The 17213-nt window shown below is 39.1% G+C and overlaps 1 protein-coding gene across 5 annotated transcripts in view; it reads left to right on the top strand.

The window, feature by feature from the left end:
- Positions 1-17213, top strand: part of LARGE1 (LARGE xylosyl- and glucuronyltransferase 1) — a 645964-nt gene that overhangs the window by 537858 nt on the left and 90893 nt on the right. For all 5 annotated transcript variants that reach the window (XM_033232744.1, XM_033232741.1, XM_033232742.1 and 2 more), the window contains 2 exons: positions 409-521; positions 2968-3093. In XM_033232744.1, coding sequence (XP_033088635.1) covers positions 409-521; positions 2968-3093 — 239 coding nt within the window. The remainder of the gene's footprint in view (positions 1-408; positions 522-2967; positions 3094-17213) is intronic.

The following is a 17213-nucleotide window of genomic DNA, read 5'->3' as shown; positions in this document are numbered from 1 at the left end:
TCCATTCACACTGTTGTGCGGCCACCACCACTGCCCATCTCCAGACAACGCTAGGCTCTCCCTGCCCTCCTCACTTACTCCTTACAACAGTCCTTTGAGGCCTGCATGACCAGTCTCCATACAATGAGGAGGTCTCAGGGAGATGGTTTCACGTCTCTTATCAAGTGACTGGTAGGTCCTAGGCTTGAACCCAGGCATATTCATCTCCAAAGCAGGTGCCCCATACTGTGGAGCCTCATTGGAAGAATTTTTAGAGGGAAGATTCATCTGCAGCAGTGCATAGGCCTCTTGTCTGCATAAGACAGTCATCCCCGAGAGACTGTGGCTGTGCTGTGAGTAGGCATGCCTAGCTCTCCACCTTACTTTCTTATTTTTTAATTTTCTCTTTTATCCTGTGCTGTTGCCCAGGTGTGATCCTGTTACTTCTGGATAAGCTGCGGAAGATGAAATGGGAGCAGATGTGGAGGCTGACCGCAGAGAGGGAGCTCATGGGCATGCTGTCTACATCCTTAGCTGACCAGGTGAGTGGCCAGGTTCGCTGGTGCTGTTTCTCAAGGAAACTTAAAAGTCAATCGGTCTGAATGGTTTTCTGTGTATTGTGTGACCCTGTATGCTCTGATACAGCTGCCTCATTCTTGCCAGTCTAAGACAGCAGCTCAACTCTCTAGTGCCTTCCCTTTGTTCATTCATTTGTTTGTTCAGCAGACTTGCACTGAGTACTGTGTACACCAGGAGCCAAGTTCAGAAAAAGGATGACAGAGATATACCAAGGATGCAACACTTGCCCTCATAGAGCTTAGAGTCTACTGATACAGACTTATAAGCAGATGTTGATGCCCTCTACATCGCCAGGTGGAGTGCATAGGGCCTGCTCTCTGGGACCCCAGAATGCCACAGCGTATTTCCCAGGCAAGATTTCACTTGCCTTGCTGGCAAATAGAATCTAACTTTTTTTGTTTTGTTTTGTTTTTTGGGATGAAGTCTTGCTCTGTCGCCCAGGCTGGAGAGCAGTGGCACGATCTCGGCTCACAGCAAGTTCCGCATCCCAGGTTCATGCCATTCTCCTGCCTCAGCCTCCCGAGTAGCTGGGACTACAGGCGACTGCCACCACGCCCGGCTAGTTTTTTTTTTTTTTGTATTTTTAGTAGAGACGGGGTTTCACCGTGTTAGCCAGGATGGTCTCAATGTCCTGACCTCGTGATCTGCCTGCCTCAGCCTCCCAAAGTGCTGGGATTACAGGCGTGAGCCACCGCGCCCCGCCCCAAGTCTAACCTTTAAGCCTTTTACTCAGATGCTGCACTAGTGTCCCTTTACTCAAGGGAAATGCACTTAAATAGAAAGGATAAACTGCCAGGAAACCATCTTGCTATGCAGGCAGCCTCAGAAACTCCACGAAACTGTTAGCAAATATTCATTTTTATTTATTTTTATTATTTTATTTTATTTTTGAGATGGAGTCTCGCTCTGTCACCCAGGCTGGGATGCAGTGGTGCAATCTTGGCTCACAGCAACCTCCACCTCCTGGGTTCAAGCAATTCTCCTGCCTCAGCCTCCCAAGTAGCTGGGATTACAGGCGCGCAGCACCACACCAGGCTAATTTTTATACTTTTAGTAGAGACGGTTTCTCCACATTGGCCAGGCTGGTTTCAAACTCCTGACCTCAGATGATCCACCCACCTCAGCCTCCCAAAGTGCTGGGATTACAGGCATGAGTCTCTGCACCCAGCCAATAAATACTCATTTTGTAAAAACCCATTCCTCATTTTGACATCCTAGGAAAGTCAGAGGGCTCCAGTCTTTGACTTTGAGTCTACCAGAATCACTCATTTAAATTTTCATCTTCCTGTGGCACTGACAGCTGTCTTCAGGCACGAAGATGACTTCTCTTGAGTTTTCTGCATTTCACCCTTTCCTTTTCATCCAAAGAGCCAGCTCACTCTGCATGTTTTTGTTCCAAGTGCAATTTCCTGGTTCGTCGAATGCCTGCAAAGTTTCATAATACGGAGGAAACAAAAAACCCTGCATGATTACTTTACTATTTTTTAAAGCATTATTATTCAGTATTTCCCAAGCAGCTAGAAACTGATTTCCTTTTTCAAACATGAGATAAGAGTATAATGAATGAGTTTAAGAAAAAAATAATACCCAGGTAGCTGTTTTAAACCTGAGGGGGAAATCGTCCACCAGCCTCATATTTCAAGTCGGGTCACAGTGACTTGAGCATGTCCCCCAAAGCTAGCAATTGTGTGCCCGTGTCCAGTGAGGATAGTTTATTCAGCCATCTTCTACCACGAAGGCCCATAATTCACCTCCCGGCGCCACCTGTCAGCAGCTAGTTAATAAGTATGGCCTGGTGCAAGAGCTTGGAGAAGAGCCCAGAAAAGGTAAAACCTCCCTAGACAAGTCAGGGTTGGATTTTGAAACGGAGAATGCATATCCTGGGCACCATGGCCTGCAGAAATCCAAGGAGCATCCATCACTGAGTCCACCGCAGGCCCCAGGAAGCGCTGCTGAAAGGGAGGATCTGTAATTTGTCTCAGTCCCTGAATGAGTGGGGCTACTTGTCATCATGCAGTTTCCTCTCCAGGAGGCTCAGGATGGATAACACAGGGCTCCTGCCTAGGAGGCCAGAGGCGAAGGAGACTTCATTTTTCATATGCCAGCGAGGGTAGGGGAAGACACCGCATGTCTGCATGTGTGAGCTCACTGGATAGGGCTTTATGAGACCAGCAGGACTCTGGAGCTTCCAGTCAGCCTGGGGCATTCCCCAGTCTCTATCCAAACATTACTGCTTGGTTCCTAGAGATAACAGGCAAGAGAGATGCCCCACAGTGCGAGCCAACCTGTGTTCAGAGCAGGCGGTTCAAGAGAAGCCCTATCACGGGGATGCCACTGCCACTTGAGAGCCAAAATGGGCAGCTGGACCATCCGATTGTGTTGACTGTGTCTTTGGCTTTCATCCCCTAGGATATTTTCAATGCCGTCATCAAACAAAACCCCTTCCTTGTGTACCAGCTCCCCTGCTTCTGGAATGTGCAGCTGTCGGACCACACCCGCTCCGAGCAGTGTTACAGAGACGTGTCTGATCTAAAGGTAGGGTCAACACAGGCACATCCCCGGAGGTAGGGTGAGGTGGGCTGAGGGGACCCCTCAGGGGCATGGATGGCTAGGAGATTTATGTGCAATGTGGTGAGAGAGATAAGGGCACAGGAGACCAGAACGAGTATGCTTTTCATCTTTGTGGGGCGTTGGGTTTTTTCCACCCTTATTTGGGCTTTCTGGAAAGCCTAAAGCCTCCTGGCATAAGAACCAGCTTGTGTGGTTATTATTCTTACCATCTGCTGCTGGCTCTTTTGGTTCATGTCAGCTCCCCAAATCTATTCATTCAACTCAACCAAAAACATTTATTGAGGGCCTGCTCTGCCAGGTGCTGTAGATGTGGATGTGAATAACTAACCTGCTTCCAACTCATGTATGGCTTGGAGGAGGAGAGAAATGTGCAAAGAAATAGGTATTTAAAAAAGGACAAGTGCTATGACAGGTGTGGGTGGGTGAGTGGGGGAGATGCAAGCATAAATGTCTCATTCTTCCTCACAGAGGGGGGACAATGACAGAAAAAGCCTTCATCACCACTCTGTAGGTACCAAACACTGTGGATGGACCTGGCTATAGAAAGAGGAAGAAGACAGGGTGTATTAGTCATCTACTGCTATAGATAATGCTGCATAACAAGCTTTCTGATAGTGGCTTAAATCAGCAACCATTTATATAGTTGATGAGTTTCTAGGCTGGTTGGATGGTTCATTTTTTTTACTGCTTTAACAGAGTATCTGTGGTCTGCTTCAGATGGGACAGCTGCTGACTGGGGCAACTTGGCTGTCCTCTGGTGTGTCCTCTGTCCCCTCAGCAGGCCAGTGTGGTGTCTTCTCCTGGTGAGGCAGAGGTGGCAGAGGAAGCCTTAACACACAGGAGGAAACTCTGAGTCATGGTTGCTAATATCCCTCATTGGCCAAAGTAACCGTATGGCTGATCCCATATGATTACTTTGAGTAAGGAATGTGAGTTAAGGAGTGTGTCAGAATTCCCTCCCTACAGTGGAAGGAGTAAAGAATTGACCACAGCTATTCACAGAACTATTCACACAGAACGAAGATTTCAACACAGGCCTGTCTGACAGCAAGGGCATTTGCCTCTCAGGTTGTATCGGGGAGGATTTAGATACATGCATCGTTAAAGAGTTTGTTTCATATGAAGTTTATATCCACTGCAAGTTTTAAAAAGGAGAAAGGATTGCAAAGCTGGCTTTTCTAATCAATTAGTCTTTTCTACTTGGCTTCTGATCCATGTCCCCATGTGGGTATTATGTCTTATTTATAGTCATAATGCATGTTAAATATGGTTTTCACATCATAAGCATTTTCTGGGTCAGCCACATGGTGTTAATGAACATTATATCCAATAGTTAACAGACTATTACCTAGCCACTCCCTTGACCCCAGTTGTTTTCAAATTTTCATAAATATAAATTATATCTTAATTAACAGGTTTGTCCATGAAGCTCTTCCCTCCAATATTGTTGTAGCTCGCCTTTCCAGGCGAGAGGCAGGAGGCTGTGCTAGAAATCAAGCTCTTTAAATTCTCTTTAATAACAAGATTTGATGAACTTCTGGGTTGGTGAACACTATTGTTGCTGGAGGGTGATGTGCCCAGAGAAGGCATGGAAGCTCCATACCCCCCTCAGCCCACACCCCCATATTTTGCCCTATGTCCCTCTTCTCTCTGACTGTTCCCAGGTTCCATCATTGATAATAAACTGGTAAGTGTAAGGGTTTTCCAGAGTTTCAGGAGCCATTCTAGTAAATTATGGAACCCAAGGAGGGGATCATAGGAATCCTTGATTTACAGCAAATCTGTCAGAGGACAGAAGGCCGGGACTTGCAACTGGCATCTGAAGTGGGCCACCTCATGGGACGAAGCCACTAACCCATGGCGTCTGATGCTTTTGTCAAAGAGGTAGTGTCACTGTTGTATTAAAGTATGGGGACCCAGCTACTGTTGGAGAATTGGTCATTGAGGAAAATAACCCCACAATATCTGGCATCAGAAGTCTTCTATGTGGGAGTGTAGAAAAACAGTGGTTTTTCTCAATAGGTAACTGTATAATTTATAGTGCAAACAAGGGAATGCTATCATGGGTTACAGAGGGATAGTAGGCCAACAGGCAAAACATAGAATTATTCTGTTGAAATACTATACATAGGACCTTAGGCCCACAGGAAGAAAGACCTCACGTAAAGGCCTCGCATAAAATCAGGATCCACAAAGAGTATTATCCTCAGTGGATAAACAGTTAATAAAACTCAGAGTGCAGAAGAAGACAGTAGAGGTTGTTGTCTGTTTCATCCTTGGTTTTAGGTAGAATAAGGGGGAAATGTTTCCTTTGAGATTTTATTTTAAGCCTATGCCTATATTATTTTGGGGGCTGAAATTACATGTGTGGGAGCAAAAATGGAAAGAAAAAAATTAAAAATTTGCCAGGTACCTGGCAGAAACTAACATAAATCTGATCTAGAAGAATATTCTTAAAAACAAGTCTTCAAAATTTTTTAGGGGAAGTTACAAGGAAAGCAAGGTTCTCAGTTAGGAATCACAAAACACATAAGGAAGTAGGCTACCCTGAGAAAGTGCAAAAACTGAAGACTGGAGTTAAATCTGAAAGACTGCAAATATTGGACTTACCAGATATAAAACATAAGTATTTTTATTTACATGTAGGAATAAAAAATTAATATTGAAAGTAGGATGAAGGAATAGTAGATTCTCAAAAAAATGAATAGCCCTTTTGGATTAAATAGTATTTTTAGAAGTGAAAGATATAATTATTGAAATTAAATGGATATGTTAAGCAATAGCTTAAACACAGTTGAAGAGAGAATTAGTGAACTGGAAGAGGTATAAGAAATTACCCAAAATTCAACACAGAATGAAAAAGAGATAGAAAAACTGAGAAAGAAGCAAAGAAATTGGGATATGTCTCACTGGACTATCAGAAGGAGATAATAGAGAAAATTGGAAGTGAGGCATATCTTAAGTATGCCAAGAAACAGTAACAGGTTGTATACCTATAAGAATAATCTTTCAAGCATAAGATAACAAAGAGAATTTTCTGCAAATATGCGAAGAAACTTCTAAAGTATTGTCAGCCTTAATAATGAAGAGATTCTCTCTAAAAGAAAATTATATTCTGGAATAGTGCATTACAGTGGGAATATACATGCCATAGCAAACTATGTGCATACCAGGGAGGTAAAGGAAGAGAAAGGTTTTTAAAGGAAAAATGAAGAGGCTTTTATAATTGGAGATAATTTTCTTTGGCCAAAGGATCAGTAACAGAGTTGACACTAGGCCAAGACTGGACAGGCAGTTGCTGGGCAGACATGCCTGCTGAAGTTTTTATTTTGTGTGTGTAAAGTTACAATGGCATTTGTGCAAGATTGTGGTTTTCACGGAGTCTTTTGTGATCATTCTCGTTACCAGACACTTACGAAAAACCTGTCTCCATGGCCTTCCTGGTTCTGTTTGTCAGGGTTTTGTTAACACAAATGACTCCATTTTTATTTTGGCAACATTCACATTTCACCCTTTTGATCAAGATGTTTCTCCAAAAGTGTCACTGATCAATCATCCTTTAGTTAGGTTTTCATGTCTTTCAGTGCCAGGATGGACCTCTCCCAGGTTTCTGGTCTTGTTTCATATCGGAGAGAATGAATGGCAGCTAGGAGTCAATGTCAAAACCTTTTTAACCACATTTGAGCTTAAGTTTAAGTTTAAGGAAGTTTAAGCGGGGTGCTCCTGGCTGTCTACTTGGAGTCTGTAATTAAGTTCAATTTTGTCTGTTCCATAGGCCTATGTTACCATCTCAAAGTGCTGGGTTAGCATTATACTGTTAGGATTTGTACTTTTATAAAAAACTTGAACAAGTAACAGATACAAAATTAAAGAAGAAAATGCAAAGTAAAATTAATAGTGATGTGCCAAGAACAATTTGCATAGGGACTTTGAGCAACAAACCTAGGCTTTAAAGACAACCAATTAAATAAACAAAATGACCATTAACCTACCAAGTGAAAAAGGTGGGTATTATTATATCATTATGACATAGTCTTGTTCTGACATCTTGAAAAAAGCTATCTACAGCATGGAAACAATCAACTCTCATCCTGGTTTGCAGTTTGAATGTCTCTGGTAATGGCATCGGGCAGTTTAGTGAACTTTGTGTGGCCCAGACATCAGGCATGAGACTTATTTCTTAAAATTCATCTAGTTTCAGCTTAAAGGGCTTCCAAAACAGAGAAATTCCCATTTTTGGTAACTGCGTGGAAGAAAGTAGGATTGTAGAAATTTAGAAGAGTTCTATAGGCAAATAACAAATAGCAAATTGCTCTATAGGCAAATAAGAACTTGAAAACAGTGCACACAGCTATCATCTAATAACAGTTGTATTCTAGCTTTCCTTTAGCAACATAACTCGTGTCTGCATTTTCTTCTTTACATCATAGCCATATGGTAAATTTTCTATTTTGTTATGGTTCTCTTTTATTGATGGGCATGCAGTGAGTGTTTCTTGGAAATGGTCAATTTTTATTAAAATATTTCTGGAAGAAAAAGAAAAGCAACATAACTTTTTCTTCCTACGGTGATACTGACTTTTCCAAAAATAGAGTAAGACAGATTTGCTTCTAAAATAAATTTAGTTTTTATCAAATATTGCCTGCAAGAATAGTGATTTGACCACAGAGTAATCTCAGATCTAAAAACCTTTTGAAGCTAAGCTGGTGGCAAGTGCCTATAGTTCTAGCTACTGGGGAGGTTGAGGTGGGAGAATTGCTTCACCCCAGGAGTTTGAGGTTACAGTGAGCTGTGATTGTGCCACTGTACTCCAGCATGGGTAACAAAGAGAAACCATGTCTCTAAATAAATAAATAAATAACATAACATAAATAAAAACTTCTTGAGGTTAGTAAGATAACCCAAGACAGACTTTAGGTTATACTTACAGTCCTAAGGTTCCTGGATCTGCCAGGAATTGACAATTTTTATTCATTTACGGTAAGGCTGAGAACCCTAGAAGTCAGGCAGTTTATACATATTCTCAGATATGACATTTCAGTCAAAGCCTTGATAATATAACACATTGTTTCCATTGTATCCTGCTATAAAGAGAGAGTAAATTTTTTTTTTTTCTTTTTAATGGAGTCTCACTCTGTCACCCAGGCCAGAGCAGTGGCGCAATCTTGGCTCATTGCAATCTTCACCTCCCAGGTTCACGTGATTCTCATGCCTCAGCCTCCTGAGTAGCTGGGCTTTACAGGCATGTGCCACCTCACCTAGCTAATGTTTTTTTTTTTTTTATTTTTAGCAGAGACAGGGTTTTACCATGTATGCCAGGCTGGTCTCAAACTCCTGGCCTCAAGTGATCTGCCCACCTGGCTTACAGACATGAGCCACTGTGGCAAGTGGAGACAGCAAATGTTACTGAACTTGTACAAATAACCATATTGCCATAAAAAATAAGAATACTCACAAAAACTCTCCAAACTTTGGAGAGATAAAATTGGAAGAAAAAGGAAATGCTTCTACCTTGTTCACAAATGTATAGTGTACCAAATTGTTGTGTACTATAGATAGCTTAGGGAAGAAAATTTCCTTCAATCTGGAAAACAAAACATTTAAGTGAAGAACTAACCGTGTTTTAAATAAAAGTCAAAAACATTATCAGTTACTTAATCTCATGCAGTTTATTTTTGTTCTGTTTGAGCTTGATTAGTAGTTTCATGAATTCGTGTTTCTTCATTAGAGTTCTCAAACGTTTGCATTTAGTCCATTGATCTTAAAGTTATTAGTAACCTATATCTAAGAGTACTTGTTGGAGTTGCTTCCATAAATTTGTTTGCAAATGCCTTTAAAGAAGAATTCAAAACAATAGCTGTGAATAAAAACTTAGAATACCCATGGCTAAAAATCTGATGGGAGTTCATTATAATAAGCAATTAACATGGAAATTTAGTTATTTTTGTGCCACACGACATCATGTCTAGAATTTTAACTAATGTCACATTAGATTTTTAAGAATTTTATATAATTTGGGTACATACCCATAAATGTAATGCAAAGATCTAGCATCACTTATTATTTGACAGCATTTAGCATGCAGTTCACAAAATAAGACTAATCATTTAATATTTCTACAAGATGAGAGATACATTCTTTGAGACTCTTCAGAGGTCCTTCTGGAAAATCCAAAAGTTAATTTCAGGTCAATAAAACTTAAGTTAGAATTTTGATTCAGGGAAACCTGCCAAAGATTTTAAAAGGTTGAAAGCACTTGATGAGAAGTTACTGTGAAGTAATAGTCGTTCATGTAACCAGAGCAATTATCAAAAGACAATACGGAAACTTACATGGAAGCTTAGTGCTTTCAAAACTCCATTTTCCTAAGTAATCAAATACTGAATAAAGATAACACAGGAAATTATATTGATAACATATAAAATGTTTGTTTCTTAGGTCAGTTACTAAAAAGGTGAAAAACAACTTCTGCAGGTTGATAACTTCTCCTATGAGAAGCCAGTGTATAATAGATAACCAGGTAGTCGACCTGATGAAAAGGGTACTTGAGTTTAATCTGACACAGAAAGAATGGGTCCAAGGTTATGGGTGTAGACCATATTATACAGGAATGTAAACAAGAAAACTATCCCACTACTGGGTATATACCCAAAGGATTATAAATTACTCTACTACAAAGACACATGCACACGTATGTTTATTGCGGCACTATTCACAATAGCAAAGACTTGGAATCAACCCAAATGTCCATCTGTGACAGACTGGATTAAGAAAATGTGGCACATATACACCATGGAATACTATGCAGCCATAAAAAAGGATGAGTTTGCATCCTTTGTAGGGACATGGATGCAGCTGGAAACCATCATTCTTAGCAAACTATCACAAGAAGAGAAAACCAAACACCGCATGTTCTCACTCATAGGTGGGAACTGAACAATGAGATCACTTGGACTCGGGAAGGGGAACATCACACACTGGGGCCTATCATGGGGAGTGGGGAGGAGGGAGGGATTGCATTGGGGAGTTATACATGATATAAAAGTCATGCACATGTACCCTAGAACTTAAAGTATAATAAAAAATAAATAAATAAATAAATAAATACAGAATCAAAATGTCAAAAAAAAAAAAAAAAAAGAAAACTAGCACCTTGAGCAGGGGAATATATGGCCCTTAGTAATAGCATGGGCAGTTTCTTGGTTACATGGGATAATTAAGACATGTCAAGAAAAGGCAAGAGTACAAAATCAAGGTATACTGATGAAAACATTGCCTTTTTAGACCTTTAAGATAAACTTTTTTGTTGTTTGTTTGTTTTTGAGAACTGAGTCTCGCTCTGTCCCCAGGCTGGAGTGCAGTGGCGCAGTCTTGGCTCACTGCAACCTCCACCTCCCGGGTTCAAGCGATTCTCCTGCCTCAGCCTCCCAAGTAGCTGGGACTACAGGTACATGCCACCACGCCTGGCTAATAGTTTGTATTTTTAGTAGAGATGGGGTTTCACCATGTTAGCCAGGATGGTCTTGATCTCCTGACCTCATGATCCGCCCACCTCTGCCTCCCAAAGTGCTGGGATTACAGGTGTGAGCCACCATGCCTGGCCCAAGATAAACATTTAATGGACAAGCCATAACAGCAGAGTTAGAACAGGTGGTGGGGGGTGGGGGTGGTGGGGGAAAGTTACAGGAAGGAACGGAAAACTTAAAGGAGAGAGTTATCCCAGGCCTTCTCAATGGTAGAAAGAGGACGAGCAGAAGGCAATGATGTAAGACCTGAAAATCACGTGCAACAAGATACAGCAAAAGTTGAACTTCTGAGATATGAATCTGAAAAGCTTCCAGAGGAAAACTCTACCTCAAGAAGTGAAATTACCATTCTAAATGAAGACAGCATTTCTTTTTCTTTTTTTCCTTTCTTTTTTTTTTTTTTTTCTTTTTTGAGACGGAGTCTTGCTCTGTTGCCCAGGCTGGAGTGCAGTGGCACGACTGCAGCTCTCACTGCAACCTCCATCTCCCAGGTTCAAGCAATTGTCCTGTCTCAGCCTCCTGAGTAGCTGGGATTACAGGCATGTGCTACCATGCCTGGCTAATTTTTGTATTTTTAGTAGAGATGGGGTTTTGCCATGTTGGCCAAGCTGGTCTCAAACTCCTGACCTCAGGTGATCCACCTGCTTTGACCTCCCAAAGTGCTGGATTATAGGTGTGAAGAAGACAGCATTTCTGACCTGAAACTGGGGAAATTAAATATATCTCAGGAAGAAATTTTGCAGAAATAGAAACTGCACGTCAGAAGATGGCAGTTAAACAGATTTCAGAATTAAAAATTATAATCTCTTGGGGTTTTACTAAGAGCAGATCAGTACCTCAAGAAAACCTTGTTCTAACGGGGATGAAATTTTTAGTTTTGTTTTAGTGTATTTTGTTGATAGCAAAGCTCAATCTTTAGGAAGACTTAGAAACAATTCCCTTCTAATTACGGGCAACTTGATCACACACACAATTTCTTTTATAAATTCGTCCTTTACAAACTTTATCATGACTTACTCAGACCTTTCACAACATGCTTAAACTTTCTGCTGTGTTGTTTACTTTCTCTTTATTAAATAACCAGTCATTTTACTTTAAGACAAAAATTTACCACATAAGATTCTTTCTCATAGAAAATTCTCCTTTCTTTTTAACCATCCTTACCAAAAATACATCCTTATATACATAACTTTCTTCACATCACTCTCCTGCTTACTGATTCCTATCTTGTTTCTCTTTCTTTTCTAAATTTACTTTTCAAGGCAACCTTTGAGTAACCTCTGAACTGGACAAAATTATTCTGTTTTCTCAGTAAGGAACGTATTTTTTATGCATTGTAATTTTGCTCATCAAAACACATCTTATTTTGGTATACTTTGTGATATGGTTTGGCTGTGTCCCCACCCAAATCTCATCTTGAATTGTTAGCTCCCATAATTCCCACATGTTGTGGGAGGCACCTGATGGGAGATAATTGAATCATGGGAGCAGTTTCCCTCATAAATTTCTCATGGTAGTGAATCAGTCTCACGAGATCTGATGGTTTTATAAGAGGTTTCCCCTGTTGCTTGGCTGTCTCTCTCTTCCCTGCTGCCATGTAAGACTTGCCTTTTGCCTTCCACCTTGATTGGGAGGCCTCCTCAGCCACGTGGAACTGTGAGTCCGTTAAACCTCTTTTTCTTTATCAATTACCAAGTCTCAGATATGTTTTTATCAGTAGCATGAAAATGGATTAATACACTTTGTATACAGAATTATATATAAATTAATTAGGATTTTATTCTTAGTAACCTGAATTTCTAGTGAAAACCTAGGAAGCCAAAAATTTTGAATTCTTTGTCACATATCAGGATTTTATAATAAGAATCATTTTATAATTTTTAGAAACATGTTTTAATAGACTCAAATACATTTAAGAAGCCAAAAACAACTTTTATTTATATTCAGCAATTTGTTCTTATTTTTATGGAAATGACCCAGACATTTGATGAGTGTTTATTATTTATTATAACATAGCGTAACCTTATGATTTTAAAGTACATGAAAAGTTATTTTATAAACATTTATTCCACATTCCATTTATTCCGAATGTTTATTTTATAAACATTTACTCCATTTACATTTACCTGATTTACTTATTTTTAACAATTCACCTAGATTGCTTATGAAAACTGAAATATTACACAAAGCGAATCATCATTTTAAGTTATATTACTGTTAACCATTTTTGTATTTTGTGAATACCAGGTGTTTGCTTAAGTAAGAACCTGAAAGTAAAATACATGAGTATTTTGCCTATAACTCAGAAGCTACAACTGTTTTTATTAAACCAATAATATTAAATTAGTCCTACTTATCAAAGAGTTACACAAAGATTATTCTGTTTTCAAGTTGAGTTCATAGTTTCATGACTTTAAAACATGTAGCAGAAACAAATACAAAATGCAGCCAAAAATGTGTGCTGCCAGTTTTGAAGATATTTGTATTTTTATTTTACCAGTGATTTAAAAACCAACTTGTTTATCAAAGTTTTATTTAAGTCACAGGAACTAAAAGGCATTTGGGTTAATTACTATATATTTTATATGTGTGATAATTCATCTAAGCCAATCAAAATAAAATTTCTTAGATTTTTTTGACCAACTATTCCACATTTTACTATGTAGATTATAGCATAACATATATTATATAACATAATACATGTTATATAGTATGTTATTCATATAACGTTATATAACATGTATTCACATTATGTTATATGAATAATATACTATGAATATTATATTTCATTATACATTTTATTATACATTTCTAAGATTTTACTATGTAGATATAACATAACATAAAACATAAATGTTACATAATATATATTCATGTTATGTTTTATGAATATTATTCATTATGTTATATTCATTAACATAATATTCATTGTTATGTGTATTATTCATACAATATAATATATAATAATATATATAATATAATAATGTTATATAATAACATGTATTATTATAACAACTATTCCAGATTTTACTTTGTAAATACATCATGACATATTATATAACATAATACCTGTACATGGTGGTAACCACACCTAAACACATAGACACACATACACAAAGATCTTCCTGCTTTTATTTTAGAATTTTAGCCATGAGATAGTAATACAAATTTACCCGTTTATAAAACAACGGTTGGATTCAAACTATGTTTCTGACAAAACTGGCACCTTTTTACATGGCTAAACTTTATTTGCTTCAATTGCTAATCTAATGAAGGCTAGCAATTGAATGCTATCAAAGCAATTGAATGAATCAAAGTTTTGGATAAAGCAGTTTGGTTTTTTAAAAAACCTCTTTTACCTGTTTTTGTTTGCTTTCTTCAGCTTCAAATGAGTTTACATTTTAGCTGGGACTGACTGAATTGTATAAGAAAAACAAAATCTCCAGTGGCCTTGAATTAGTAACACATTTATCTTTTGTTCGCTGATCCCCTTTGCTAGTCAATGGTTATGCGGAAGCATCTTAACAAGAGTTTTGTTTTCCAGCTATTTTTTTTTTTTAACGGCCTCTCTATGGCAGACACAACAATTTTTATGCTGGAAAGAGATACCTTATATTACTGCTCTGACCTCAAGATTTTGACCTGAGAGCCTAACCTTCATAATCACTTATCTAATTTTTATTCTTTTAGGCTGTCGATCCCCTTAATTAATTGCTCTAGCACCCTAAGCAATTGGTAGCCAGGCAAACCCAAATTTACATTTGCAAAAGATGTATAGGTTGTTGGTTACTGTGGAGCTGTTGTAATATGTAAAGCCATTTATTTGAAAGCCCTTTAACACTTTTTTGTTTTAATCTTGGCTAGAATGCCATAAGCACTGAATTTTATCTCAACACCAGCAGAAAAGTCAACTGATTTAGGCCAGGCGCAGTGGCTCACGCCTGTAATCCCAGCACTTTGGGAGGCCGAGACAGGTGGATCACTTTAGGTCAGGAATTCAAGACCAGCTCGGCCAACATGGGGAAACCTGGTCTCTACTAAAAATATAAAAATTAGCCAGGTGTGATGCTGTGCACCTGTAATCCCAGCTATAAGGAGGCTGAGGCAGGCAAATTGCTTGAACCCTGGAGGCAGAGGTTGCAGTGAGCCCAGATTGTGCCACCGCACTCCAGTCTGGGCGAGAAATCAAGACTCTGTCTCAAAAAAAAAGAAAAGAAAAGGAAAAAAAGTAAACAGATTTAAAGTAGGCAGTAAAAAAAGTAGAGATAGAGAACTAAGAAGGCTCTATGTGTTGTTATAATCACAAACTCTTAATTTGGAAAAAAAAAAAAAAACAAGAAAAAAGAAGCTTGGGGAGGTCAAATGATCCGTGTTGTGACTGCTGATCCAAAAACATGGATGAGGAAAGCCTTGTAATTGGCTGGAATCTGAAAACCTGGCACACCTTCATGTTGGAGAATCCCATTCTATTTCTTATCAATCTCTTGAGAGCAAAGAAAATTCCATAAATCCTATCAGAGAATGTCAGGATTTTGGACTCGTGTCTCTTCCTGTGACATTTTGGTAATGTTCATTATTACTATATCTGATTTAAAATACTACATAAACTTAGTTGACAAAGCAGCAGCAGGATTTGAGAAGACTGACTCCAATTTTGAAAGAAGTTCTGTTGTAGGTAAAAATTATCAAACTGCATCACTTGCCACAGAGAAACTTTTCATGAAAGGAAGAGTCGATCCTTGTGGGAAACTTCATTATTACCTTATTTTACGAAATTACCACAACCACCCCAACCTTTAACAACCACCGCCCTGATCAGTCAGCAGCCATCAACACCAAGACAGGACCCTCCACCCACAAAAGGACTGTGACTCACTGAAGGCCAGGTGATCATTAACATTTCTTAGAAATACAGTATTTCTTAATTAAAGTACGTATTTTTTTAGACATAATGCTGTTGTACACTTCACAGACTACAGTGTAGTTTAAACACAATTTTTATATGCATTGGAAAACCAAAAAATGTGACTTGCCTCACACGGTATTCACTTTATTGCAGTAGTCTGAAACCAAACCCACAATATCTCCAAGTTATGCCTGTATATGTATATATCTGTCCAAATACACACACACACACACACACTCAGAGAGAGCTCATTAGAACTCCAGGGAGAAATTGATAAGTCCATTTTCATCATGAAATATTTCACATGTTTTTTTATTTTTTCCTTTTTTTTTTTTTTTTTTTTGAGAAAGAGTCTTGCTCTGTTGCCTAGGCTGTGGTGCAGTGGCATGATCTCAGCCCACTGCAACCTTCGCCTCCCGTGTTCAAACGATTCTCCTGCCTCAGCCTGCCAAGTAGCTAGGACTATAGGTGGCCTCTACCATGCCCAGCTAATTTTTGCATTTTTGGTAGAGACAGGGTTTCACCATGTTGGCCAGGCTGATCTTAAACTCTTGACCTCAGGTGATCCACCCACCTCAGCCTCCCAAAGTGCTGGGATTACAGGTATGAGCCACCGCACCCAGCCCATATTTTTTTCAAATGTTGAAATATCAAAAGACAAAAATTACTAAGACTATAGAAGATTTAGACTACACAGTTAACACGCTTGACTTATTGGGCAAATAAGGAACCTTGTACCTAATGACCTGAGAGTATACATCCTTCTTAGGCTCATATGGAACATTAATTAAAAAGAAACCAAGTAGTAGACATCAGTACATTTCAAAGAATGATATTATACCATAGTTCTCTGAAGAAAGCAAAATTAAATAAGAAGGCAGTAACAATAATTTTTTTTTTTTTTTTTTTTTTGAGATGGAGTGTCACTCTGTTGCCCAGCCTGGAGTGCAGTGGCCCAATCTCGGCTCACTGCAAGCTCCACCTCCTGGATTCACGCCATTGTCCTGCCTCAGCCTCCCGAGTAGCTGGGACTACAGGTCCCCACGACCACACCCGGCTAATTTTTTGTAATTTTAGTAGAGACGGGGTTTCACCATGTTAGTCAGCATGGTCTCCATCTCCTGACCTCATGATCTTCCCGCCTCAGCCTCCCAAAGTGCTGGGATTACAGGCGTGAGCCACTGTGCCTGGCCAAGATTTTTAAAAATCTATTTGATTACAATTGAAAACATATTTTTACATTACTCATGGTTCTAAACAGAAATCATAATTTAAACTGAAAACTACTTAGAGCCTAAATGAAAATAAAAATAATATGTCAAAATTAGTGGGATAAAATAACATGTAGGGAAAGGTATATCCTTAAATATTTATATTGAAAAGAAGAAAAGTTGAAAATTAATAAGACAAGTTTACAAATCAAGATGATATATTAATATAAACAATGTGAGAGTCAGCCAGGCATGGTGGCTCATGCCTGTAATCCCAGCAACTCAGGAGGCTGAGATGGGAGGATCCCTTGAGTTCAGGAGTTTGAGACCAGCCTCAGCAACATAGCAAGACTCCCATCTCTACAAAAAAATAAATAAATGTGGGATTGGGGGTGGGGCAGTGGTGGTAGCTACTCGAGTCCCAGCTCCTAGGGAGACTGA

The sequence above is a fragment of the Trachypithecus francoisi genome, unplaced genomic scaffold (assembly GCF_009764315.1).
Source record: "Trachypithecus francoisi isolate TF-2019V2 unplaced genomic scaffold, Tfra_2.0 Lachesis_group14, whole genome shotgun sequence".
NCBI classification, from domain to species: Eukaryota; Metazoa; Chordata; class Mammalia; order Primates; family Cercopithecidae; genus Trachypithecus; species Trachypithecus francoisi.
Note: the sequence above shows the minus strand (reverse complement) of the source record. Positions and strands in the feature narration are given on the sequence as shown.